Source organism: Phoca vitulina, unplaced genomic scaffold, assembly GCF_004348235.1.
Source record: "Phoca vitulina isolate PV1807 unplaced genomic scaffold, GSC_HSeal_1.0 scaffold111, whole genome shotgun sequence".
Lineage (NCBI taxonomy): Eukaryota > Metazoa > Chordata > Mammalia > Carnivora > Phocidae > Phoca > Phoca vitulina.
This window is the reverse complement of record NW_022589814.1, coordinates 440,673-463,644: the sequence shown is the minus strand read 5'-3', so window position 1 is coordinate 463,644 and position 22,972 is coordinate 440,673. Positions and strand designations below refer to the sequence as shown.

Sequence of the window (22,972 nt, the reverse complement as noted above, 5' to 3'; positions counted from 1 at the left end):
TTAAAGGGTCTATCTAACAAGAAGATCTAACAATTGTAAATGTCTATGCCCCCAACATGGGAGCAGCCATCTACATAAGCCAACTGTTAACCAAAATAAAGAGTCATATTGATAACAATACGTTAATTGTAGGAGACCTCAATACTCCACTCTCAGCAATGGACAGATCATCTAAGCAGAAAATCAACAAGGAAACGAGAGCTTTGAATGATACATTGGACCAGATGGACCTCATAGATATTTACAGAACATTCCACCCTAAAACAACAGAATACTCATTCTTCTCGAGCGCACATGGAACTTTCTCCAGAATAGAGCACATACTGGGTCACAAATCAGGTCTCAACCGATACCAAAAGATTGAGATTATTCCCTGCATATTCTCAGACCACAATGCTCTAAAACTGGAACTCAATCACAAGAAAAAATTTGGCAGAAATTCAAACACTTGGAAGCTAAAGACCACTCTGCTCAAGAATGTTTGGGTCAACCAAGAAATCAAAGAAGAACTTAAACAACTCATGGAAATCAATGAGAACGAAAACACATCGGTCCAAAACCTATGGGATACTGCAAAGGCGGTCCTAAGGGGGAAATACATAGCCATCCAAGCCTCACTCAAAAAAATAGAAAAATCCCGAATTCACCAACTAACTCTACACCTTAAAGAACTAGAGAAAAAGCAACAAATGACACCTATGCCACGCATCAGAAGAGAAATAATTAAAATTAGAGCAGAAATCAATGAATTAGAAACCAGAAACACAGTACAGCAGATCAATGAAACTAGAAGTTGGTTCTTTGAAAGAATTAATAAGATTGATAAACCACTGGCCAGACTTATCCAAAAGAAGAGAGAAAGGACCCAAATTAATAAAATTATGAATGAAAGGGGAGAGATCACGACTAACACCAAGGAAATAGAAACAATTATTAGAAATTATTATCAACAGCTATATGCCAATAAACTGAGCAATCTGGATGAAATGGAGGCCTTCCTGGAAACCTATAAGCTGCCAAGACTGAAACAGGAAGAAATTGACAACCTGACTAGGCCAATAACCAGTAACGAGATTGAAGCAGTGATCAAAAACCTCCCAAAAAACAAGAGTCCAGGACCTGATGGATTCCCTGGGGAATTCTACCAAACATTCAAAGAAGAAATAATACCTTTCTACTGAAGCTGTTTCAAAATATAGAAACAGAAGGAAAACTTTCAAACTCATTCTATGAGGCCAGCATTACCTTAATCCCCAAACCAGGCAAAGACCCCATCAAAAGGAGAATTTCAGACCGATATCCCTGATGAATATGGATGCCAAAATCCTCAACAAAATCCTAGCTAATAGGATCCAACAATACATTAAAAGGATCATCCACCACGACCAAGTGGGATTTATCCCCGGGATGCAAGTGTGGTTCAACATTCACAAATCAATCAATGTGATAGAACACATTAATAAGAGGAGGGAGAAGAACCATATGGTCCTCTCAATTGATGCAGAAAAAGCATTTGACAAAATACAACATCCTTTCCTGATTAAAACTCTCCAGAGTATAGGGATAGAGGGAACATTCCTCAAGCTCATAAAATCCATCTATGAAAAACCCACAGCGAATATCATCCTCAATGGGGAAAAGCTAAGAGCCTTTCCCTTAAGATCAGGAACACGTCAAGGGTGCCCACTCTCACCACTGTTGTTCAACATAGTACTAGAAGTCCTAGCAACAGCAATCAGACAACAAAAAGAAATAAAAGGTATTCAAATTGGCAAAGAAGAAGTCAAACTCTCTCTTTTCGCAGACGACATGATACTTTATGTGGAGAACCCAAAAGACTCCACCCCCAAATTACTAGAACTCATCCAGCAATTCAGTAATGTGGCAGGATACAAAATCAATGCACAGAAATCAGTCGCTTTCTTATACACTAACAACGCAACTGTAGAAAGAGAAATTAAAGAAACGATCCCATTTACAATAGCACCAAAAACCATAAGATACCTCGGAATAAACCTAACCAAATAGGTAAAGGATCTATACTCTAGGAACTACAAAACACTCATGAAAGAAATGGAAGAAGACACAAAAAGATGGAAAAATATTCCATGCTCATGGATCGGAAGAATAAACATTGTTAAAACGTCTATGCTACCCAGAGCAATCTATACCTTCAACGCCATCCCGATCAAAATTCCAATGACATTTTTCAAAGTGCTGGAACAAACAATCCTAAAATTTGTATGGAATCAGAAAAGACCCCGAATTGCCAAGGAAATGTTGAAAAAGAAAAACAAAGCTGGGGGCATCACGTTGCCTGATTTCAAGCTATATTACAAAGCTGTGATCACCAAGACAGCATGGTACTGGCACAAAAACAGACATACAGACCAATGGAACAGAATAGAGAACCCAGACATGGACCCTCAGCTCTATGGTCAAATAATCTTTGACAAAGCAGGAAAAAACATGCAATGGAAAAAAGACAGTCTCTTCAATAAATGGTGCTGGGAAAATCGGACAGCCACATGCAGAAGAATGAAACTCGACCATTCTCTAACACCATTCACAAAGATAAACTCAAAGTGGATGAAAGACCTCAATGTGAGACAGGAATCCATCCAAATCCTAGAGGAGAACATAGGCAGTAACCTCTTTGACACTGGCCACAGCAACTTCTTTCAAGATACATCTCCAAAAGCTAGTGAAACAAAAGCAAAAATGAACTTTGGGGACTTCATCAAGATAAAAAGCTTCTGCACAGCAAAGGAAACAGTCAACAAAACAAAGAGGCAACCCACAGAATGGGAGAAGATATTTGCAAATGACACTACAGATAAAGGGCTGGTATCCAAAATCTATAAAGAACTTCTCAAACTCAACACCCAAAAAACAAATAATCAAGTCAAAAAGTGGGCAGAAGAGACGAACAAACACTTCTCTGAAGAAGACCTACAAATGGCTAACAGACACATGAAAAAATGTTCATCATCATTAGCCATCAGGGAAATGCAAATCAAAACCACACTGAGATACCACCTTACACCAGTTAAAATGGCCAAAATGGACAGGGCAAGAAATAACAAATGTTGGAGAGGTTGTGGAGAAAGGGGAACCCTCTTACACTGTTGGTGGGAATGCAAGTTGGTACAGCCACTTTGGAAAACAGTGTGGAGGTGCCTCAAACATTTAAAAATAGAGCTACCCTATGACCCAGCAATTGCACTCCTGGGTATTTACCCCAAAGACACAGATGTAGTGAAAAAAAGGGCCATATGCACCCCAATGTTCATAGCAGCAATGTCCGCAATAGCCAAACTGTGGAAAGAGCCGAGATGCCCTTCAACAGATGAATGGATAAAGAAGATGTGGTCCATATATACAATGGAATATTACTCAGCCATCAGAAAAGATGAATACCCAACTTTTACATCAACATGGATGGGACTGGAGGAGATTATGCTAAGTGAAATAAGTCAAGCAGAGAAAGTCAATTTTCATATGGTTTCACTTATTTGTGGAACATAAGGAATAACATGGAGGACATTAGGAGAAGGAAGGGAAAAATGGGCGGGGGGAATTGGAGGGAGAGATGAACCATGAGAGACTATGGACCTGAGAAACAAACAGGGTTTTAGAGGGGGGGGGAGGGGGGATTGGTTAGCCCGGTGATGGGTATTAAGGAGGGCACGTACTGCATGGAGCACTGGGTGTTATACGAAAACAATGGATCGTGGATCACTACATCAAAAACAAATGATGTATTGTATGGTGACTAACATAACATAATAAAATTAAAAAAAAAAAAGAAAGACTTGTACTACCTAACTTCAAAATATATTATAAATCCAATGGGAAAAGGAAATCTTTTCAACAAATGAAGCTTAAACAATGGATATTCATATGGGGGGAAAAAAAGAACTTTGACCTCCTACTTCACACCGCTCATAAAAATTAATTTAAGATAGACCATAAACCTGAACATATAACATAAAAGCATAAAAGAGGAGAGTATTTTTGTAACTTGGGCGGAAGCAAAGGTTTCTGAGGCCACAGAAACAATAACCACAACAGAAAATTTTGATGAATTAGATTTCAAGATAAAATACTGTTTCATCAAATGAAGTCATTACAAAAATTAATGGGCAATCCACAGACTGGAAGAAATATCTATAGAACATGTATTTGCTAAAGGACTAGCATTACCCAGCATATATAAGAACTCCTAACAAGTCAAAAATGACAAGGCAAAACTACAACAGGCAAAATAAAATGCGCAAATGCCTTGAACAGACGCTTCATAAAGAAAAATACACAAAGACCAGTAAATACATGAAAAGGTGCTCAACAACACAGTCATCAGGGAAATGCAAACTAAAACCACAAGATACCACTACACACCCACCAGAATATCTAAAATTAGTGTTGGTGAGGGTGTGGCACTCTCATATATTGTTGGTGTTAGTGTAAGTTAGTGCAACCAATTGGGAAAACTGGCAATTTCTTAAAAAGTAAACAAATATCTATCCCAAGGCCTAGTGATTCTACTCCTAGGTATTATCCAGGAGAAATAAAAACGTATGTTTTTTTTGTTTTTTTTTTTTTTAAAGATTTTATTTATTTATTTGAGAGAGAAAGAATGAGACAGAGAGAGAGCATGAGAGGGGGAGGGTCAGAGGGAGAAGCAGACTTCCTGCTGAGCAGGGAGCCCGATGTGGGACTCGATCCCGGGACTCCAGGATCATGACCTGAGCCGAAGGCAGTCGCTTAACCAACTGAGCCACCCAGGCACCCAAAAACGTATGTTAACAAAAAGACTTATACAAGAATATTCATCGCAGTTTCATTCCTAAAAAACCAAAACTAGAAACCACTCAGGTATTCATGAATAGTAAAATGGATAAACAGATTTGGTATATTCATACAACAGAATATTGCTCTGCAGTAAAAAAAAAATTATTGATACACACAACACGGATCAATCTCAAAAACATACTGAGAGAAGCCTTATACAAGAGTACACATCATGGGGCACCTGGGTGGCTCAGTCGTTAAGCGTCTGCCTTCGGCTCAGGTCATGATCCCAGGGTCCTGGGATCGAGCCCCACATCAGGCTCCCCGCTCAGCGGGAAGCCTGCTTCTCCCTCTCCCACTCCCCCTGTTTGTGTTCTGTCTCTCGCTGTTTCTCTCTGTCAAATAAATAAATAAAATCTTTAAAAAAAAAAAAGAGTCCACATCGTATGATTCCAATTATATGAAGATCTAGAACAGGATAAACTAGTTAAGGTGAAACAACTCAACAGCAGTCGACTCTGGTGGGATGTGGGAGCTACCAACTGGGGAAGGGCACAGGGAACTTTCCGCAGTAATGGCAGTATTCTGTATTGAGTGGGCAAGCTACAGACTGCAGGCCAAAGCTGGTGCACCATCTATTTTTGTGAATAAAGTTGTACTGGAACACAGCCGTGCCCATTTTTTTTCATATTGCCTATGGCCATTTTCATGTAATAGTAAAATTGAGTGGCTGCAAGAGACTATATAGCCTACAAAGCCTAAAATAGTTACTACCTAGACCTTTACAGAAAATGTTTGCCAACACCTCATCTATATTTTGATAATGGCTTGGGTAACACAAGTGTAAGCATCTGTCAATTCTCACTGAACTATAATCTATGCATTTTACTGCGTATAAATTTAAACTAAAAAAAAATACTGAGTTCTAGCCAATGATATGAATGCTGAAGTATTTTATGAAATATACTGATGTTAACAACTTTAGTTTTGAGATGTGCCAGAAAAATGAGATGGATTGATAAATGAATAAAGGGATGGATATGTGATTGAGCAAATAAAGCAAAAGTTAACTGTAGATTCTAGTTGGTAGGTATATGGGTGTTTACAATTTTTCAACTTTTCCATATCTCCGAAATTTTTCTTAATAAATATTGGGGAAATTTTTTTTTAATTAGGTAAGGAAAGTATCCAACACATGCCCACAGAAATGAATATTCCAACCCAAAATACTTTGTAAAGAAGTTTATTCTAAAGAAATAAATCCCAGAATAGCATGCTTTGTCCAAAGAAACTTCAACTGCAAAGATCTTTATTAATCCTTGATCATCCCTGTTAGGAGTCAGTTTGCACACACTGGAATTCATTATAATTTATGCCCTTGATGAAGAGAGAATTTTATAAAACACACAGTACATGAGATAATAGCTTTTGGAAAAGTAATATACCACCACTAGAAAACTCTTATAGTACAGCATACCTCTTATCAAAGCATTTTATTAGCCAAACTCAATCAATTCAGAGTCTTTAGAGTTATCTAAAGCGAATAAAAGAGAGGGAAAAAAAGAATAAACTGGATTGTCAATTCCTTCCTATAATTAATTCAATCAATCCCGAGTTAACTAAATCTCAATGAAGTTATCATGCCCTTTTTCTCCAATTCTGGCAGGCAGGATGCTATCTTACAAAGAGGCTGGATAGTGTAATGATTGAGGGCACAGCCTCTGCAACCAGGTAGTCTGGGTTCAAATCCTGACCCTCCTGTAACCTGTCTGAACCTCAGTTTCCTTACCTGTAAAATAGGGGTAATGATAGCTACTATTCATACAGTTGTTATGAGGATAGTACATGTAAAACCAGTAAGACAGTATTTGGCACCTAGGAATCACCTAGTAGTGTTCATTATTATCATCTCATAAAGGCAAATGCTTTATTATTAATGTAGAATAAGACAATCACAGGCTCCTAACATTTTACCACTAACAGCAATACTGGCCTCCTTGCTATTCTTCAAACAGGCCAGACACTCTCCTTCCTCGGGGACTTTGCGCTGGTTATTCCCTCTGCCTGAAATGTGCACTGTGGCCTGCCTCACCTTCTTCAAATGTTTGCTTGAATGTCACCTTTTCAATGAGGCCTACCCTGATCACCACCTTATTTGAAATTATAACCCACTTTCCTCCTTACCCTGCTCCACATTTCCCCCAATCTCCTGGGACTACACTATAAATTTACTTTCTATTAAGGTTATTGATAGTCTCCCCCCATTAAGAAACAAAAGTCAATGACAGAAGGGACTTTCATGTTTTATTCACTGATATAAATATTTTTTTGTTATCAAAAACCATCATCTGGTTTAACCCCTCCAACTTTACAGATGAGGAAACTCCAAAGAGACCTGAGTCAAGGCCACACACTGAATAAGGAAAAGACCCCGAAATAGGGACTATGACTCCCTGTCCAATGCTATTTCTACCTAGCTCACTATCTCCCTGACCCTTGAACATTATAGAAAAATCACAATCGTCTAGATTTTTCCCCAGGAGGATTTACCTTCGGAATTTTTTGGCTTTGCAAATGCTGTTGCGTCTGTGACATAGAAATGCTCTGAAAGACAGTGGAAGCCTGTACCAGAACACTAAGTGTTGACGACAGATGAACAGAAGACGGCCGATTTGAAAGAGCTATCCCAGAGCTTTGATAGAGGGTCTGCTGTTGTCACTGTTTCTGCTGACCCAAAAACAAGTGTGAGCCAGGATGGCTGCCACTGTGGCTGGACAGACTGCTGCTGAATGCATGTTGGCCGGTCCTGTGCTAGGGTTTTCTTCAGGAGAAAAGTCGGACTGCTGTCTAATGCCTGAAGCACTTGAGGCTGCTCTGAAGGCTGTGTTACATATTGTTGTTCCATTGCCACTGGTTGCAACGGTTCTTGCAAAGGAGGTATAATCTGTACTGTGTTTATAATGGCCTTTGACATACCTGGTAATGGCTGAACCTGGTTAGGTGCCTATGAAGGAGGTAACCGCTGCTGGAAAGCAGCATGGTGGCTACCCAAAGACTGCTGCTGATTTATGGGACCTTCTTGAATAGACAACTGATGGCTTTTCTGTGCTTGTCTATAAGATGAATAAGTCGTCCATCTGCTGATGCTGAATGAAAGCTGAATGAGAAACCTGGCTTGGTGTTAGATGTGATTGCAAAAGCTGTGTAGAAAAGTGTGGGGGCTGGATCCGGGTCTGTGAGGAAGCCTATTGAATGAAGGACATCTGCACAGGGTGTTGAAGCTGCCCTTCCACGGCCCTCTGAGATGTAATGCTAATTGACTGGGCTTCTAGCTGCCGGTGTCTAAAATGGACATCTGCTTGTGATGGAGCTGCTGAGTGCCGGACATAAATAAAGGCTCCATAAAATGTGTCTGTGTTTCTAAGGGTGATGTTAAAAATGGCTTTTGCTCCAACTTTGAAGAATTGCTACCTTAGGGTGGTGTTAAATAGGCTTGTTGGTCAGAAGTCTGTGCTATAAAGGTGGTACTGGGTGTAACTTCTGATCCGCAGAGTCTGTAATATGTATGTGCTTGCTATCAGGAGAGCTTACTGTATACACTTACTGGGTCATGAAGGTTGCCCGTTCAGTTGTCTGGATGGTGTAAACAGTTCGTGCTGAATAATGGGCATGCTCAAGAGGCAGTACCTGGTAAACAAACTGTTCTATAGATTGCACAGAGTAAGCTCCTTGGATCTTATATGCTGGCTGGTCTGGAAAAGGTGATGAAACCCGAGGCTGTACTGGAAAAGCAGGTTGCCCTTGGCCTAGGGCCAAATAAGAGGGCTGTACCACAGGTGGGACTGGAGAAGAAGTCTGCATAGAATGGGTTGACTATGATCCTGGTGGTTGCACAGTGTAAAGAGAATACTGTGGGGCTGGCAGTGAATAAACAGGCTGTGCTGGAGCCTGGATTGGGTAAGTTAGCTGTGATGGGTAAGAAGCTTGTTCCTGGGGGCAACGGCAGCTGCCCAGGAGCCTTCAGTGGGAAGGATGGCAGTTCTGCAGGTGGTCCTGGATAAGCATGTTCAACAGAATAAGATGGCTATTCCAGGGACTGAATCACACTTTCAATACCACCCCTTGGCTGCTGCTCACTTGCATGAGCTTCAGACACTCGTAGAATACAATCCTGCTGAAACTTTTTGTAGTGATGCCATAATCTTAAGGTTGTAAAATTAATGGCTGCTGCTGCATAGAGGCTTGGAAACAAGGTTTCTTCAAATGCACAGTCTGGCTTTGTGGTGCTAAAGAACCTAGAGCTATCGATTCCTGATGCAGGACTGGATATGGGTGGGGTACTGAATGTATCTTTTGTGGAGGCTGATTGGCCCCCGAATGCCCCCCAGTGGAATTAGAAGGGAACTGAGCTGTACCAGCAACATTCTGTGCACTGCTCAGGTAATGGGCAGAATGACTTGACAAAGCTTGAGGACAATAAACCAGTAAGAAACTAGAAGTCTGATTAGCATCTGGTGATACGGTCAACGCCTGCTTTCCATTTCTAGGGCCAGGCTCAAGTTGAAGACCAACTGTTAGATGCTCGGAAGTCATTTGTGAAGCAGGCAATGTCTGAGGAGAAACTGCAGAAAGACTGGTTGTGGAACTCCAATAACTGGCAAGTCTAAAGTCATAGATTAGGCTGAAGTTTGTCCATCTGCTCCAAGGTCAGCTGCAGTTCCTGGTTCTTGGTGCAAAGAAAATTCAAATTATAAATGCATATACCATGCCAATTTTAATGGGCCTGTCCCAGACAGAATGACAGATAAAATAATGCTATGTTCTAAAAATTTTAGCAAGTTATTAAAAAGGTGCTGGGTATAGTTTTAGTACTACAAAAATCCTTAATACCATGAATAAATGATAGTTGAATACATTAAGGGATTGAGACCAGTCCCAGTAATATACTGCTCATGGCTTCTCATTTATTTCACTTGCCACATAACTCATTCAAACCCTGGCAGAGATTCAGAGTAACTGAATCTAACACTTTCACACACCAGACACTGGAAGTTCCAAGAAAAAGCTCAAAAGAATTTCAGTATCATAGCTAAAATGAACACAGAAGCTCTCTAAAGAGGAGAGCAGAGAGTTGGCTGAATAAATATAGGTTGGCTGCAGTAATTCCTAGAACTTGAACTACCACATTCATAAGAAGACACCAATGGTCAAAGTGCTTGCTTATGTGGCTTCTATATGTGCTGAAAAAGTCTAAAAAACAGCATGTGAGGGGCGCCTGGGTGGCTCAGTTGGTTAAGCAACTGCCTTTGGCTCAGGTCATGATCCTGGAGTCCCAGCATCGAGTCCCGCATCAGGCTCCCTGCTCAGCAGGGAGTCTGCTTCTCCCTCTGACCCTCCCCACCTCATGCTCTCTCTCCCTATCTCATTCTCTCTCTCAAATAAATAAATAAAATCTTTTAAAAAAAACAGCATGTGATATACAGATGTATATATAAACAAAATTATATATGTATACATAGGGGAAAAAAAGACAAAACTAGTGGCTTTACCCACAAATGTAAACAATAAGATGTTTCTAGCTGGAGAAATAACAGGTGATTTTCACTGTCTATTTTATAATTTCATAGGCTTTATTTTTAAATAGGTAAATAATACTCATAATAATTTTTAAAACTTAAAAAAAATTTGAAAACACATTTTAAAATACACATATCTGCATACTTATGTGGTTGAACCTAAGTTAATTTAAGTGTCCATTCAATATACTTTGCATTAAAATCTTAGGAAGAAACAAATCAAACCACAACAAGAGCTCAATTATGAATATGTATCATGTTACCTACAAACAATAGCCAAATACCAGGCTACTGTCAACTCCATCAGATTAAATTACCCCAGCAGATTTTGAATGTATCTGACATTTGTCAAGTTACATGTATACCTTCCCCTATAAGACTGTGAACTCCTTGAAGGTAAGAACCATACTTTATTTTATCTTACATCCACAGAAATGGTAGTCATTAAAAATTATTGATGAGCTGTGACTTACTATATACCAATCTCTTAAAAGAAACAGATGTGCCAGCTGCTAACTGAATCATATACAGAGAATGTTCAGACCATCTCATTCCCAAAGAAATAAGGCACACACAAGGGAGGGTGAGGTTGAGAAAAGAAAATGCAGTGATGGCAAAGAAAAGCTGAACCATGTGTCCAGGCCTCATAACCTTGGGAACCAGAATATAGTCTTAATATATGAACTCTCATAAAGACTGTTTACTCCTTCCTTGTCAGAAATGAATAATGCTGACCTTGAGAGTCAAAAAGACAAAAACATTTCTCTCTCCTATAGAAATAAACATGAATCAAAAAAAGCCAAGATCCAATAGAATCAGTATCCAAAATATATAAAGAATTTATATAATTCAGCACCAAAACACACAAATAATCCTATTTAAAATGGGCAGAAGACATGAACAGACATTTCTCCAAAGAAGACATCCAGATGGCCAACAGACACATGAAAAGATGATCAACATCACTCATCATTAGGGAAAAGCAAATCAAAACCACAATGAGCTATCACCTCACACCTGTCAGAATGGCTAAAACCCAAACCACAAGAAACAAGTATTGGCGAGCACATGGAGAAAAAGGAACCCGCTTGGGAATCCCCCGGTGGGGACGCAAACTGGTGCAGCCACTTCCATTACTGGGTACTCCCCCCAAAGAATACAAAAACACTAATTCAAAAAGATATATGCACCCTGATGTTTATAGCAACACTAATTACAACAGCCAAATTATGGAAGTAACCCAAGTGTCCATTGATAGATGAATGGATAAAGATGTGGGGTGTGGGAATGTGTGTGTACGTGTGTGCGCGCGTGTGTGTGTATATATATGTGTGTGTGTGTGTGTATATATACAGTGTGTGTATATATATATATATAGTGTATATATATAGTATTGTGTATACATATATAATGGAATATTATTTGGCCATAAAAAAGAATGAAATCTTGCCATTTGCAACAACATGGAGGGATCTAGAGGGTATAATACTAGGTGAAATAAGTCAGCCAAAGAAAGACATATACCATATGATTTCACTCACATGTGGAATTTAAGAAACAAAACAAAGAAAAAAAGAGACAAAACAAAAAAACAGACTCTTAACTATAGAGAACAAACCAATGGTTACCAGAAAGGGGGGGGCGGATGGGTGAAATAGTTGACTGGGATTAAGAGTACACTTATCATGATGAACACTGAGTAATGTATAGTATTGTTGAATCACTACACCTTCACTACACCTGAAACCTATTAGAACGCTGTATGTTAACTACACTGGAATTTAAATTTTTCAAAAAGCCAAGAATTTTTTAAAAAAGCCAAAAGGTTTTTTATTAATCTTTTTTTTATTATGTTCAGTTAGCCACTGTATAGTACCTCATTAGTTTTTGATGTAGTGTTCAAGGATTCATTAGTTGCGTATAACACCCAGTGCTCATCACAACACGTGCCCTCCTCAATACCCATCACCAAGCTACCCCATCCCCCCACACCCCCTCCCCTCCAGCAACCCTGTTTGTTTCCCGGAGTCCATAGTCTCTCATGGTTCCTCTCCCTCCCTGATTTCTCCCACTTCAGTTTTCCCTCCCTTCCCCTATGGTCCTCTGTGCCAATCCTTATGTTCCACATATGAGTGAAACCATATGATAATTGTCTTTTTCTGCTTCACTTATTCCACTTAGTATGATCCCTTCCAGTTCCATGCATGTCGATGCAAATGGTGGGTATTCATCCTTTCTGATGGAAAGGCTGAGTAATATGGACCACATCTTCTTTATCCATTCATCTGTTGAAGGGCATCTCAGCTCCTTCCACAGTTTGGCTATTGTGGACATTGCTGCTATGAACATTGGGGTGCAGGTATCCCTTCTTTTCCCTACATCTATATCTTTGGGGTAAATACCTAGTAGTACAATTGCTGAGTCATAGGGTAGCTCTATTTTTAACATCTTGAGGAACCTCCATAAATTTAGATGAAAGTGCTAAAAACTATAAGTCTATAAAATATTATTTCTAATTAACTATGAAAGAAATCCCTCCAGGGGTGCCTGGGTGGCTCAGTCACTTAAGCGTCTGCCTTCGGTTCAGGTCATGATCCCAGGGTCCTGGGATTGAGACCCGCATTGGGCTCCCTGCTCATGGGGAAGTCTGCTTCTCCCTCTCCCTCTGCCCCGCCCACCCCCCCCCAAGCTCGTGTGCACTCTCTCTCTCTCTCAAATAAATAAATAAAATCTGGGAAAAAAAAGAAAGAAATCCCTCCACATTCACACTGGGCTAGAAAAATCTAATACAAAGAACAAATCATCATCACCAAGAGCAAGAGATCTGAGTCCTAAATAAATTTGTTTATCCATCTATGGAGTTCTCACTTTCTTTTCCAATTATACAAGCAGTGTCTCAAGATTCTAGTTTCACAATGTTAGGCACATCCTCAAGAACATCTTTGGTGAAGGAAAGCATAAACAACTTTTGGCTTTCAGTGTGTTTTATACAAACTATAAGGAATTTATGAAAGAGAGCCTTTGCCTGTCAGAAAATCTAGGCAGTGTTCAATATGTTTAACTGAATACAGAGCCTCTAAAATATATCTTACCTTTATCTGTGAGACTTTCTGGACAGTTAATGGGGAAACCTGGGGTTGTGAGACAACCGGAGGTCCAAGGACATGTACAGGCAAAACAGTGGACTGACCTTGAACCAAAGGCAAAATGTGGGGCTGAGTCAGCTTTGGCTGCTGTTGCAACTGTTAAATAAGAAAAAAATATATTAAAGATAAACTCTCCCATTTACAGTAAATATATATGGATTATATATTTAAAATTGTAACAGTTCACCTCACCCCTGAAATCTGCTGGTAATGTCCTACTAGCTGCTGGGATGGATAAATCATCCCTGGAACATTTATTTCAGCCTGTGGGATGTTGGAAACCACTTGAGAGCCCATCATCTGGTCTGAGGAATAGGCTATACTGGGCTGACTTGAAGTATCTGAGTGTATAGCAGATCCAACTCCTGCCTCGGACAAATTGTCACCTACGACAAAGAAAATAAGCAACAGGTAGAAGGAAAATCTTGAAACACAAGGTCCAAATGGCATAGAAAATAAGTGTTTTCTATGTGTTTTTTTACTCTGACAACCTGAGACAACTTGAAATAAAACATGTACATTACACAGTTAACCAAAAAACATTATGTAAACTCTCCATGCTGAAACTGTGGTACAACTAAAATTTTCTTAGTAGAGCAAACCTAAAAACAAAGAATCACATAAAAATCAACTCCTTTTGCTGGCCATTATCATTTATACTGAAAAATACTCATAAGTCACAGGAACTGGCAATACCAGTTACTTCCAGAACTGCATAAAGTCAAAAGAGATGACGACTAAAATAAGGAAGGCTAAGTGAAAGGATTGTGAGAAGGAGTTAAATATTTAGATCCCTGTGCCCCACCCTCCATTCCACACCTTTGGGTGATTGCTTCTCCCCTACCCAACTAATTTCATTTACTAATTTCAGTAAAATCTAAGTGTCATATTCTCATTCTCCTAGAACCTGGCTAGAAAATAATACTGTCTTTATAGAACAATTAGTTATTACTATGAAAATACTCTGTCCTTCTAGAGAAGAGGATGCATTACAGCAGAAAAATTAGAGGAACTATGATAATTTTATACTTGAGCCTAAAATACAAAGGATCTTAAAATCTAGAAAATTCCTTCTTGAAGAATACATTTTCCCTTAAATTCCAAACTTTCTTTATTAAAGGATTTACATTAGACCTTTAAGAATAGTAAAAAGATTATAATCCTTACTCAATTAGCACCTTGGACAGGTCACATAACAAAAGTTTCTTAATTTTAAAATAAGGAAACTAGCTGGCTTGTCTATTTCAGGGATTTTGTAAAAGGACTGATGAAATGATAGATAACAGAATGCTTTGAAAAACACAAAAGTAGGGGCGCCTGGGTGGCTCAGTCATTAAGCGTCTGCCTTTGGCTCAGGTCATGATTCCGGGGTCCTGGGATCGAGCGCCGCATTGGGCTCCCTGCTCAGCGGGAAGCCTGCTTCTCCCTCTCCCACTCCCCCTGCTTGTGTTCCCTCTCTCACTGTGTCTCTCTCTGTCAAATAAATAAATAAAATCTTAAAAAAAAAGAAAAACACAAAAGTACTATTTTGAGATAAGGGAATACAATTACACATTTGTTTGCTTTTATAAATTTTAACTGTTACCTGTAACAGAGGAGCAGTGCTGCTGTGGTTTTCTTTGTAGAAGCTGTTGTCGAACATGTTGATCAACTTCAGTTTCTTCACATTCAGCCCCAGTGTGCTGAGCAGGAGCAGGGGGCAAAGCTGTATTCTGGGGCTGAGGGAGTACATTCCCTGCAGACTTGCACTGGGATTCCCTGCGTTCTTCCAAACAGCCAGCTGGCTTCTTCTCCCTCGTCTTCTTTATCAGGGTGACCCGGTCTCGAATGGACTTAGCAACAGCTTTGGAATCACTTTCATGAAAGAATCCTGACTTGACCTACAAACAAAACATAAGCAAACTACATCTTTAACATTTACGATTTTAACTTTTTACTAGCAGAGTTATTTTGTGCCCCCAAAATCCAAATGCTATTAAATAACAGTTAATTTGTTTACATGTTCCTTCTTTTTTTCAATTCAATATAACTGACAGTTTCAGGTGTACATCATAGTGATTCAATATTTTGGATGTACATCTATGTTCTTTCTTAATCAGACATACATAAATTCAGAGCCTTTAATCAGCAAAAGAAAAACAATACCATTACCAAACATTGTTAAAATAATTCTGGCTTTAAACAAAAACAAATAACTTGATGTTTCAGTACATGCAGTCTTATTACAGATCATTTGTGACTGTCATTAAGGTTTGTGAAAGATTAAAAAGGTTTCCTTATTCAACAACATTAAGTGCCTACAATGTGCCCAGTACTGGACTCCAGAGACATATAAGTTACTATGTCGGTCCTTTGTCCTGTATGAGCACACAATCTGGTGGTAAGATGGTACAAATTTAACTTAAAATAAGGTAGAAATGAGCTGCTGCAAAAGCCCTAAAGGAAAAAGTAGAGACAGCGTCACAGAGAAAGGTAAACTCTGACTTGAATTAAAACAAAAAAAGGAACTTGCTGGCTATTAAGGGAGGTGTGGACGAAGTTTAGAGATCCACACTCTAGGCAAAGGGAAATATGCTCACAGCAAAGTACTACATCTTACCAGGCATTAGAAGAGTGAGAGAAGAGAAGTTAAGGGCTTGCTGTCTGAGAAGAGCAGGGCTGAGTAGCAGAGAAGATGACTTGAGGAGGTGTCATGGCATATCATTCTCAGTCCTACAATCTGTTTTTTAAAGCATGTCTTGGGGGTCTGCAGACTCAGGGAAATTTCGTGGTAGTTGAAAGATGATTAAAATGTTAGATGGAATCCATATATTTAATTTCACTCCCTCCCGAAGCTCCAAAAAAACCCCATACTAAATGGATTTTTAAGCTGTAAACCCAGAAGGATAGGGAGAATAAGAGAAAGACAACAGCAACAACATTTTGGACACTCCGGAATGTGGAAAACAGATTAAGTAATAAGTGACCTAACAGTCCTGAAAAAGGTGAACTAGGGAAAGCTGAGAAGCATTATCACTTATACTGAAAAATACTCATAAGGCACAGAAACTGGCAATACCAGTTACTTCCAGAACTGGGTGAAGTCAAAAGAGATGACTAAAATAAGGAAAACTAAGTGAAAGGGTTGTGAGAAGCAGTTAAATGTTTAGATCCCTGTGCCCCACCTTCCATTTCACACCTTTGGATGATTGATTCTCCCCCTACCCAAGAAGCCTGGAGTTTTGTTCTCTGGAGAGGGTAAAAGAGAGGATCTCTGGACTATGGAACACCAGGCACAGTCGAGGGTAAGGCTACCATGTGGAAAACAAGATTAAATGAGCGTATGTATGCTGAATGCCATATGCAGAAACCTTTAGCCCTTTTCCCCACTTGACTACCAAAATACCAGTAACCAGACCCTAACCCTTCAGGAAGGACTTCAAAAGATGATTCTCTGGGGAATCTGACCAATCCAAGAAGACAGACCTACAAATATTGATGCCAGAGATTCCCTAATTAAAGATACCATCCAGATACCCTATGGTACAGGTTAAAGTTAACAAGTCTGACACAAGCAAACACATCATCCAATAGGCTGTAAGTCCCTGTGGTCAGCAAAATTATGGCCCCTCAAAGATGTCCCATCCTAATCCTCAAACTTGTGAATATAATGAGATATCACTCTCATTATTTTGCTATGAACAGCTGACCTTAAAATAGGGAAATTATCTGGGTGAGCCTTTTACCAGCTGGTAACTCTAGGATTCAACATGACATTGCTGACTTTGAAGATGGAGTGGGGATACATGAAAGGACTGAAAAGCAGCCTCTAGGAATAGAAAGTGACCACCAGCTAATAGCCACCAAGGAAACAGGGGCCTCAGTCTTACAACCATAAGGAATTGAATTCTGCCAACAACTCGAAAGCAGTCCCCACCCCACCCCCACTCCCCTCACCCTCCCCACCAAGAGCCTCCACATAAAAGCCCAGGCCACCAACACCTTGATTTCAGCCTGTGAGATCCTAAGCAGAGAATCCAGTGAAGCCCACTAGGACTTTTTATCTCCAGAACTGAGATAATAAATGGGTGTTGCTTTAAGCCACTAAATTTGTGGTAATTTATTACAGAGCAACAGAAAAAAATATAGTCTCCTATAATCTATTAATTATGAGCAACTAGCCAAGAATTATCAGAAATATCAGAAAAGCCTCTAACAAGAAGACAGAGCACAAAACCAACAAAAGCAAAACAGCAATTTGAAGAAAAGAGACTATACAGGGAGAAAAAATGTTAAAAACACTCTCTTTACTTACGTTACAGAGAGGTACGATAATATTGCCTCCACAAAACAAAGAACAAGATGTTTACTCTAAGGAAGGAACAGACCAAAAAATAAAAAGGAACTCTTAAAATTAAAAACATGATAGCAGAAATGAAAAACTCAGTTGGAAGGGTTAGAAGGTAAAGTTGGTAATATCTGCCAGAAAGGAGAATAAAAAGACAAAAAGATGGAAACTAGAAAAGTTAAGAACATTGGAGAATTAGTCCAAGAGGTCCAACATCCAAATGATAACAGTTCCAGAAATAAAACAATGGGGAGGAAATCATCAATAAAATACTTCAAGATATTTCCCAGAAACTAAAGGATATGAGTTGACAGATTGGAAGGGTCCACTGAGAATCCAACACGGTGGATGAAAATAGACCCAAATCAAGACACATCACTGTGAAATTTTAGAATACTAAAGAAGAAATAGAAACTACTACAAGCTTCCAGAGAGCAAAAAATGGATCACATGCAAAAGATTCAGAAAATAGAACAACTTTGTACTTCTCAATATCAATACTGAAAGCTAGAAAAGCATGGAACAATGAGTCTAAATTTTTTTTAAAAAAACTGCAACCTAAAATGCCTTAGCCAGCCAAGCAATCAATTAAATATGAATATAGAATAAAAATATTTTCATACATGCAAGTCTCGAAGAATTTACCTCTCATACCCTTTCTTTAAGAAGCAGGCAGAGGAAGTGTGTCACTAAAACAAGAGGGTAAGCCAAGGAAGAGAAAGACATGGGATTTAGGATACATGAAACCCAACAGAAGAGAGGAAGAGAAGTCTAGAAAGATAGTAAAGAGAAATATCAGGATAATAGTTGTGCACCAGATGTCCAAGACAATCATTCCAGATTAGAACAGTATGACTATAAAAATAGACATGTTAAAGGCTATCATCTCCAAGATCCCCAATGTCAATGTTCCATCCTTCTTTTTAACCTGAGGACAGAATGCCCAGGCTAGCCTGGCTCAGACTCTCTGTACTTGGCTAATTTGACTATGTGCTGCCAAAGCTCCTACACACCTTTCCTCCAAGCGCTGCAGCAGCCTGAGTCAGGTGTGGACACACATTCAAACCCACAGAAGTTATCTGCTGTCATCTGCTCTGTAAGGAGGGGGATCATGGGGTGATTAGAAGTAGAGAAGTCAGAGGGGCCCACTCCCCATCCAACCATATTGTTACCAGACAACTAATTTCTGGTCCACACAATGGTCTGCCGGTGACCTGACTGGTGAGCCACATGTGTACTTCCCTGAACTCACTCATGACCTCACCTGCTGACATCCCCAAAAGCGGCTCTTATAAACACTTAGGGAAGCTGAAGCCAGATTATGACTGAGAGACTGTTCAGCTTATGCACTCTTGAGCATCTTCACCTAATAATAACTTCAGTAACCAGCTAGACGTGCACTGGTCACTTACATTTTTAAAACAAAACAATATATTACTTAAACTATAACAAAAAGCAAAGAAATGAGTAACACAAAAGTCAGGGTAGATATTACCTGTAGTGATTAGGGAAGGGAATACAACTGGGAGGGGCATACAGGTGGCTTCTAAGGTACCGGTTATGTTCTATTTCTTAACAAAAGTAGTGTTTTATTATTCTTTATACTGTACGTACAAATTTAATATACTCTGCTGTAGAGATGCATTTCACAATAAAAGAATTTAAATAAAGAAAAGGAGAAAATAGGGAGGAAAAAAGCAATAAGGAGAAAGGAATCAATCAACCCTAATATTATAAAGGGAAGCAGTGGTCGGGGGTAGAGAATAGTGGTAGGATTCACTTACCATTTCATATGCTACTTCCTCAGATGTATCTGTTTCTAAATTGAAACTGAACTCAATAGCTTCATTGTCTTTGTGCTTGCCTTTCAATTTTTTAGGGTCTTCAACCCAGAGTCTTAAAGCCAGGGATGAATTTGAGCAGTCATCTTCCTCTGCCAACTCCACCCTCAGTCCTGTATCCTCAGCAAAAAATGCGTGGTTTAGTAGGTCCCTGATAGACAACCTAATAAACAAAATACGTATCTCATTATCAATTTTTCCAATCATAAACAATATATAGAACTCTTAATTAGTAAACATCAATTATATCAAAGTAACAATCTTATTTTAAATTTCCTATTAATTAGACCATTAATGTGCCTTGTTATAAAAACCAAATCTTATATCCAACTTATTATTTGTCAAGGATGCAAAGAAATCCCAACTAATATGCACTGAAAGTCACCTTAATTAAAGATTATTACCAGTAGCATATCTAGATACTGAAGTTTAACACACCTATAAGTATGCCTAGAGAACTGGAGAAGTGCTGCAGTGTATGTTAGGTGGAGTGACTAGTTTCCCTAAGCCACTGACTTAAGTTACTAAAACTCAAACAACAGATTGTCAGCAAAGGAAACTAGTATGGTGATTAACATAACAATAAAAAAATTTTTAAAAAAGGAAACTAAAAACTCTTCTGGATATATAACCTCTAAAGGAAATCAGAAATTCAAACTCTTTACAAACATTATAAATAGAAGTCATTGACTCCATTAACAATAATCTAGTCAGTGTACTTCACTCTTGAGAGAATGCCATGAATGAAACTAATTTAGTTCAGCAAAGTCCCATGGTTTTCCTCAAGTATCTAAGTCTAGTGTTTTAGGCCAAAGTATACATGCAATGGAAACGCCTCTACCTAATATTAGAGATTAACCATCTCTGAGAGAAAAAAAAAAAAAGGACAGGGGTTCAAAAGATTCTTTTACAAGATGGGGGGAGTTAATTTCCTTTGCTTGCTTGGACCAATTTCTAAAAACAGATACATAATATCTAATCTATCTATATTATAGGCCAGAGAGAGCTAAAACTAATGTATTTCATAATGTCTACATAGAAAATCTCTCTTATACTATTTAAAACAGATAAAGTATATTGATAGCATGGTATACTGTAAGTTGATGATTTTCAACCCTCCTGATCATTTCTTAGTGATCAAGGGACAAATAATTAAGAGACTATTATAAAAAGAATAAGCTTCCTCAGACTAATTAGTTTTTTTTTTAAAGATTTTATTTATTTATTTGAGAGAGAGAGAATGAGAGAGAGCACATGAGAGGGGGGAGGGTCAGAGGGAGAAGCAGACTCCCTGCCGAGCAGGGAGCCGGGTGCGGGACTCGATCCAGGGACTCCAGGATCATGACCTGAGCCGAAAGCAGTCGCTTAACCAACTGAGCCACCCAGGCACCCCTCAGACTAATTAGTTTTAAGGCTAAGGTGAGATGTGACACAACCAAGAGGCGCCTGAGTGGCTCAGTCGGTTAAGTGTCTGCCTTTGGCTCAGGTCATGGTCTCAGGGTCCTGGGATCCAGCCCTGTGTCTGGTGCTCTGCTCAGCAGAGAGCTTGCTTCTCCCTCTCCTTCTACCCCTCCCCCTCCTCTCACACACGCTCTCTCTCTCTCTCTCAAATAAATAGGTAAAATCTTAAAAAGAAGAAGATACAACCAAGTTAAGCCCTCTGCCTTTCAATGAAAAGGTTGCCTATGTATTTTTCCTATCGAATAATTACAGTAATAGCAGAAGATACCATTAAATACTACTCTGTTATTTTATATGCATTATATTTTTAATCATCAAAATAAATACCTGCTTTGAGAAACATCTAAGTAACTTCCTCAAGATCACACTGGCTAAGTGTGAGTCCACATTTGAATCTTAGTCTGATGTAGAAGTCTGTGCTCTTTCTAATATACTAATATGCCATGAATCCTTTAGAATATCCCAATGTTCTCTGGTAACAAATTTACAGTTAAAATGCTGCAAAAGCAATAATCAGAATCCAAACTAAAATGGCTACTTCCGCTTAATACAACTGACCCTCAAACACCATTGGGAGGGGACTGGGGTGCCGACCTCAATTGAAAATCTGTGTCTAACTCCTAACTCCCCCAAAATTTAACTACTAATAGCCTACTGTTGACCAGAAACCTTACCAATAACATAAACAGTTGATTAACACATATTTTGTATGTGTTATATACTGTATTATGTTATGTATTATATACTGTATTTTTACAATAAAGGTAAAGAAAATATTAAGAAAACCATAAGGAAGAGAAAATACATTTACAGTATTGTACAATATGTTATTCAAGGGTCAACTGCATTTTTAAACTCACTTAAAAAAAAGCATGCCTAAACTCTTACAACTCAAAAACAGCCACAACAACAAAAAAATAAATGACCTAATTTTAAAAAGGGCAAGTGATTTGAACAGACATATCTCCAAAGAAGATATACAAATGACCAATAACCGCATGAAAAGATACTCAACATCATTAGTCATTAGGGAAATGCAAATCAAAACCACAATAAGATACCACTTCATAGCCATCAGGATGGCTATTATCAAAAAATGGAAAATAACAAGTGTTGGTGAGGATGTTGACAAACTGGAACCTTCATATGTTGCTGGGAGGAATACAAAATGGTGCAGCCACTGTGGAAAAAATTTGGCGGTTCTTCAAGGAATTAAACATAGTATTACCATATGATCCAGTAATTCCATTCCTAGGTATATAATGAAAAGAATTGAAAGCAGGAATTCAAGCAAATACTTATTCACCAATGTTCATGCAGCATTATTCACCATATAGCCAAAAGGAAAAAATAACCCAAGTGTCCATTAACAGACAAATGGATGGATACACAAAATGTGCTGTGTGTGTGTATGTGTTTCTTCCTTAAAAAGGAAGGAAATTCTGATACATGCTACAACATGGAAATCAACCTTGAAAACGCTATGCTAAGTGAAATAAACCAGACACAAAAGGACAAATATTGTATTGATTCCACTTACATGAGGTACTTAGAGGAAGCAAATTCATAGAGACAGAAAGTAGAATAAAGGTTACCAGGGGTTGAGGGGAAGAGGAATGGAGAGGTAATGGGTACAGAGTCTCTGTTGGGGTGATGAAAAGGTTTTGGAAATAGATAGTGGTGATGGTTGTTTAACAATGTGAATGTGCTTAATGCCACTGAATTGTACACTTAACATATGATTAAAATGGTCAATCTTAGGTTATGTATATTTTACCATAATTAAAATATATAACTACCTAGATATAGCCTGTTGGTACAATAATG

At 38.8% G+C, this 22,972-nt stretch overlaps 1 protein-coding gene across 10 annotated transcripts in view; it reads right to left on the bottom strand.

Annotated features, from left to right (window-relative positions):
• The window catches only part of WNK3 (WNK lysine deficient protein kinase 3), a 168,817-nt gene that overhangs the window by 93,487 nt on the left and 52,358 nt on the right, over nt 1-22,972 (bottom strand). For all 10 annotated transcript variants that reach the window (XM_032398172.1, XM_032398175.1, XM_032398176.1 and 7 more), the window contains 4 exons: nt 19,628-19,847; nt 15,102-15,396; nt 13,709-13,902; nt 13,463-13,612 (listed from right to left, as the gene is read on the bottom strand). In XM_032398172.1, the coding sequence (XP_032254063.1) occupies nt 13,463-13,612; nt 13,709-13,902; nt 15,102-15,396; nt 19,628-19,847 (859 nt within the window). The remainder of the gene's footprint in view (nt 1-13,462; nt 13,613-13,708; nt 13,903-15,101; nt 15,397-19,627; nt 19,848-22,972) is intronic.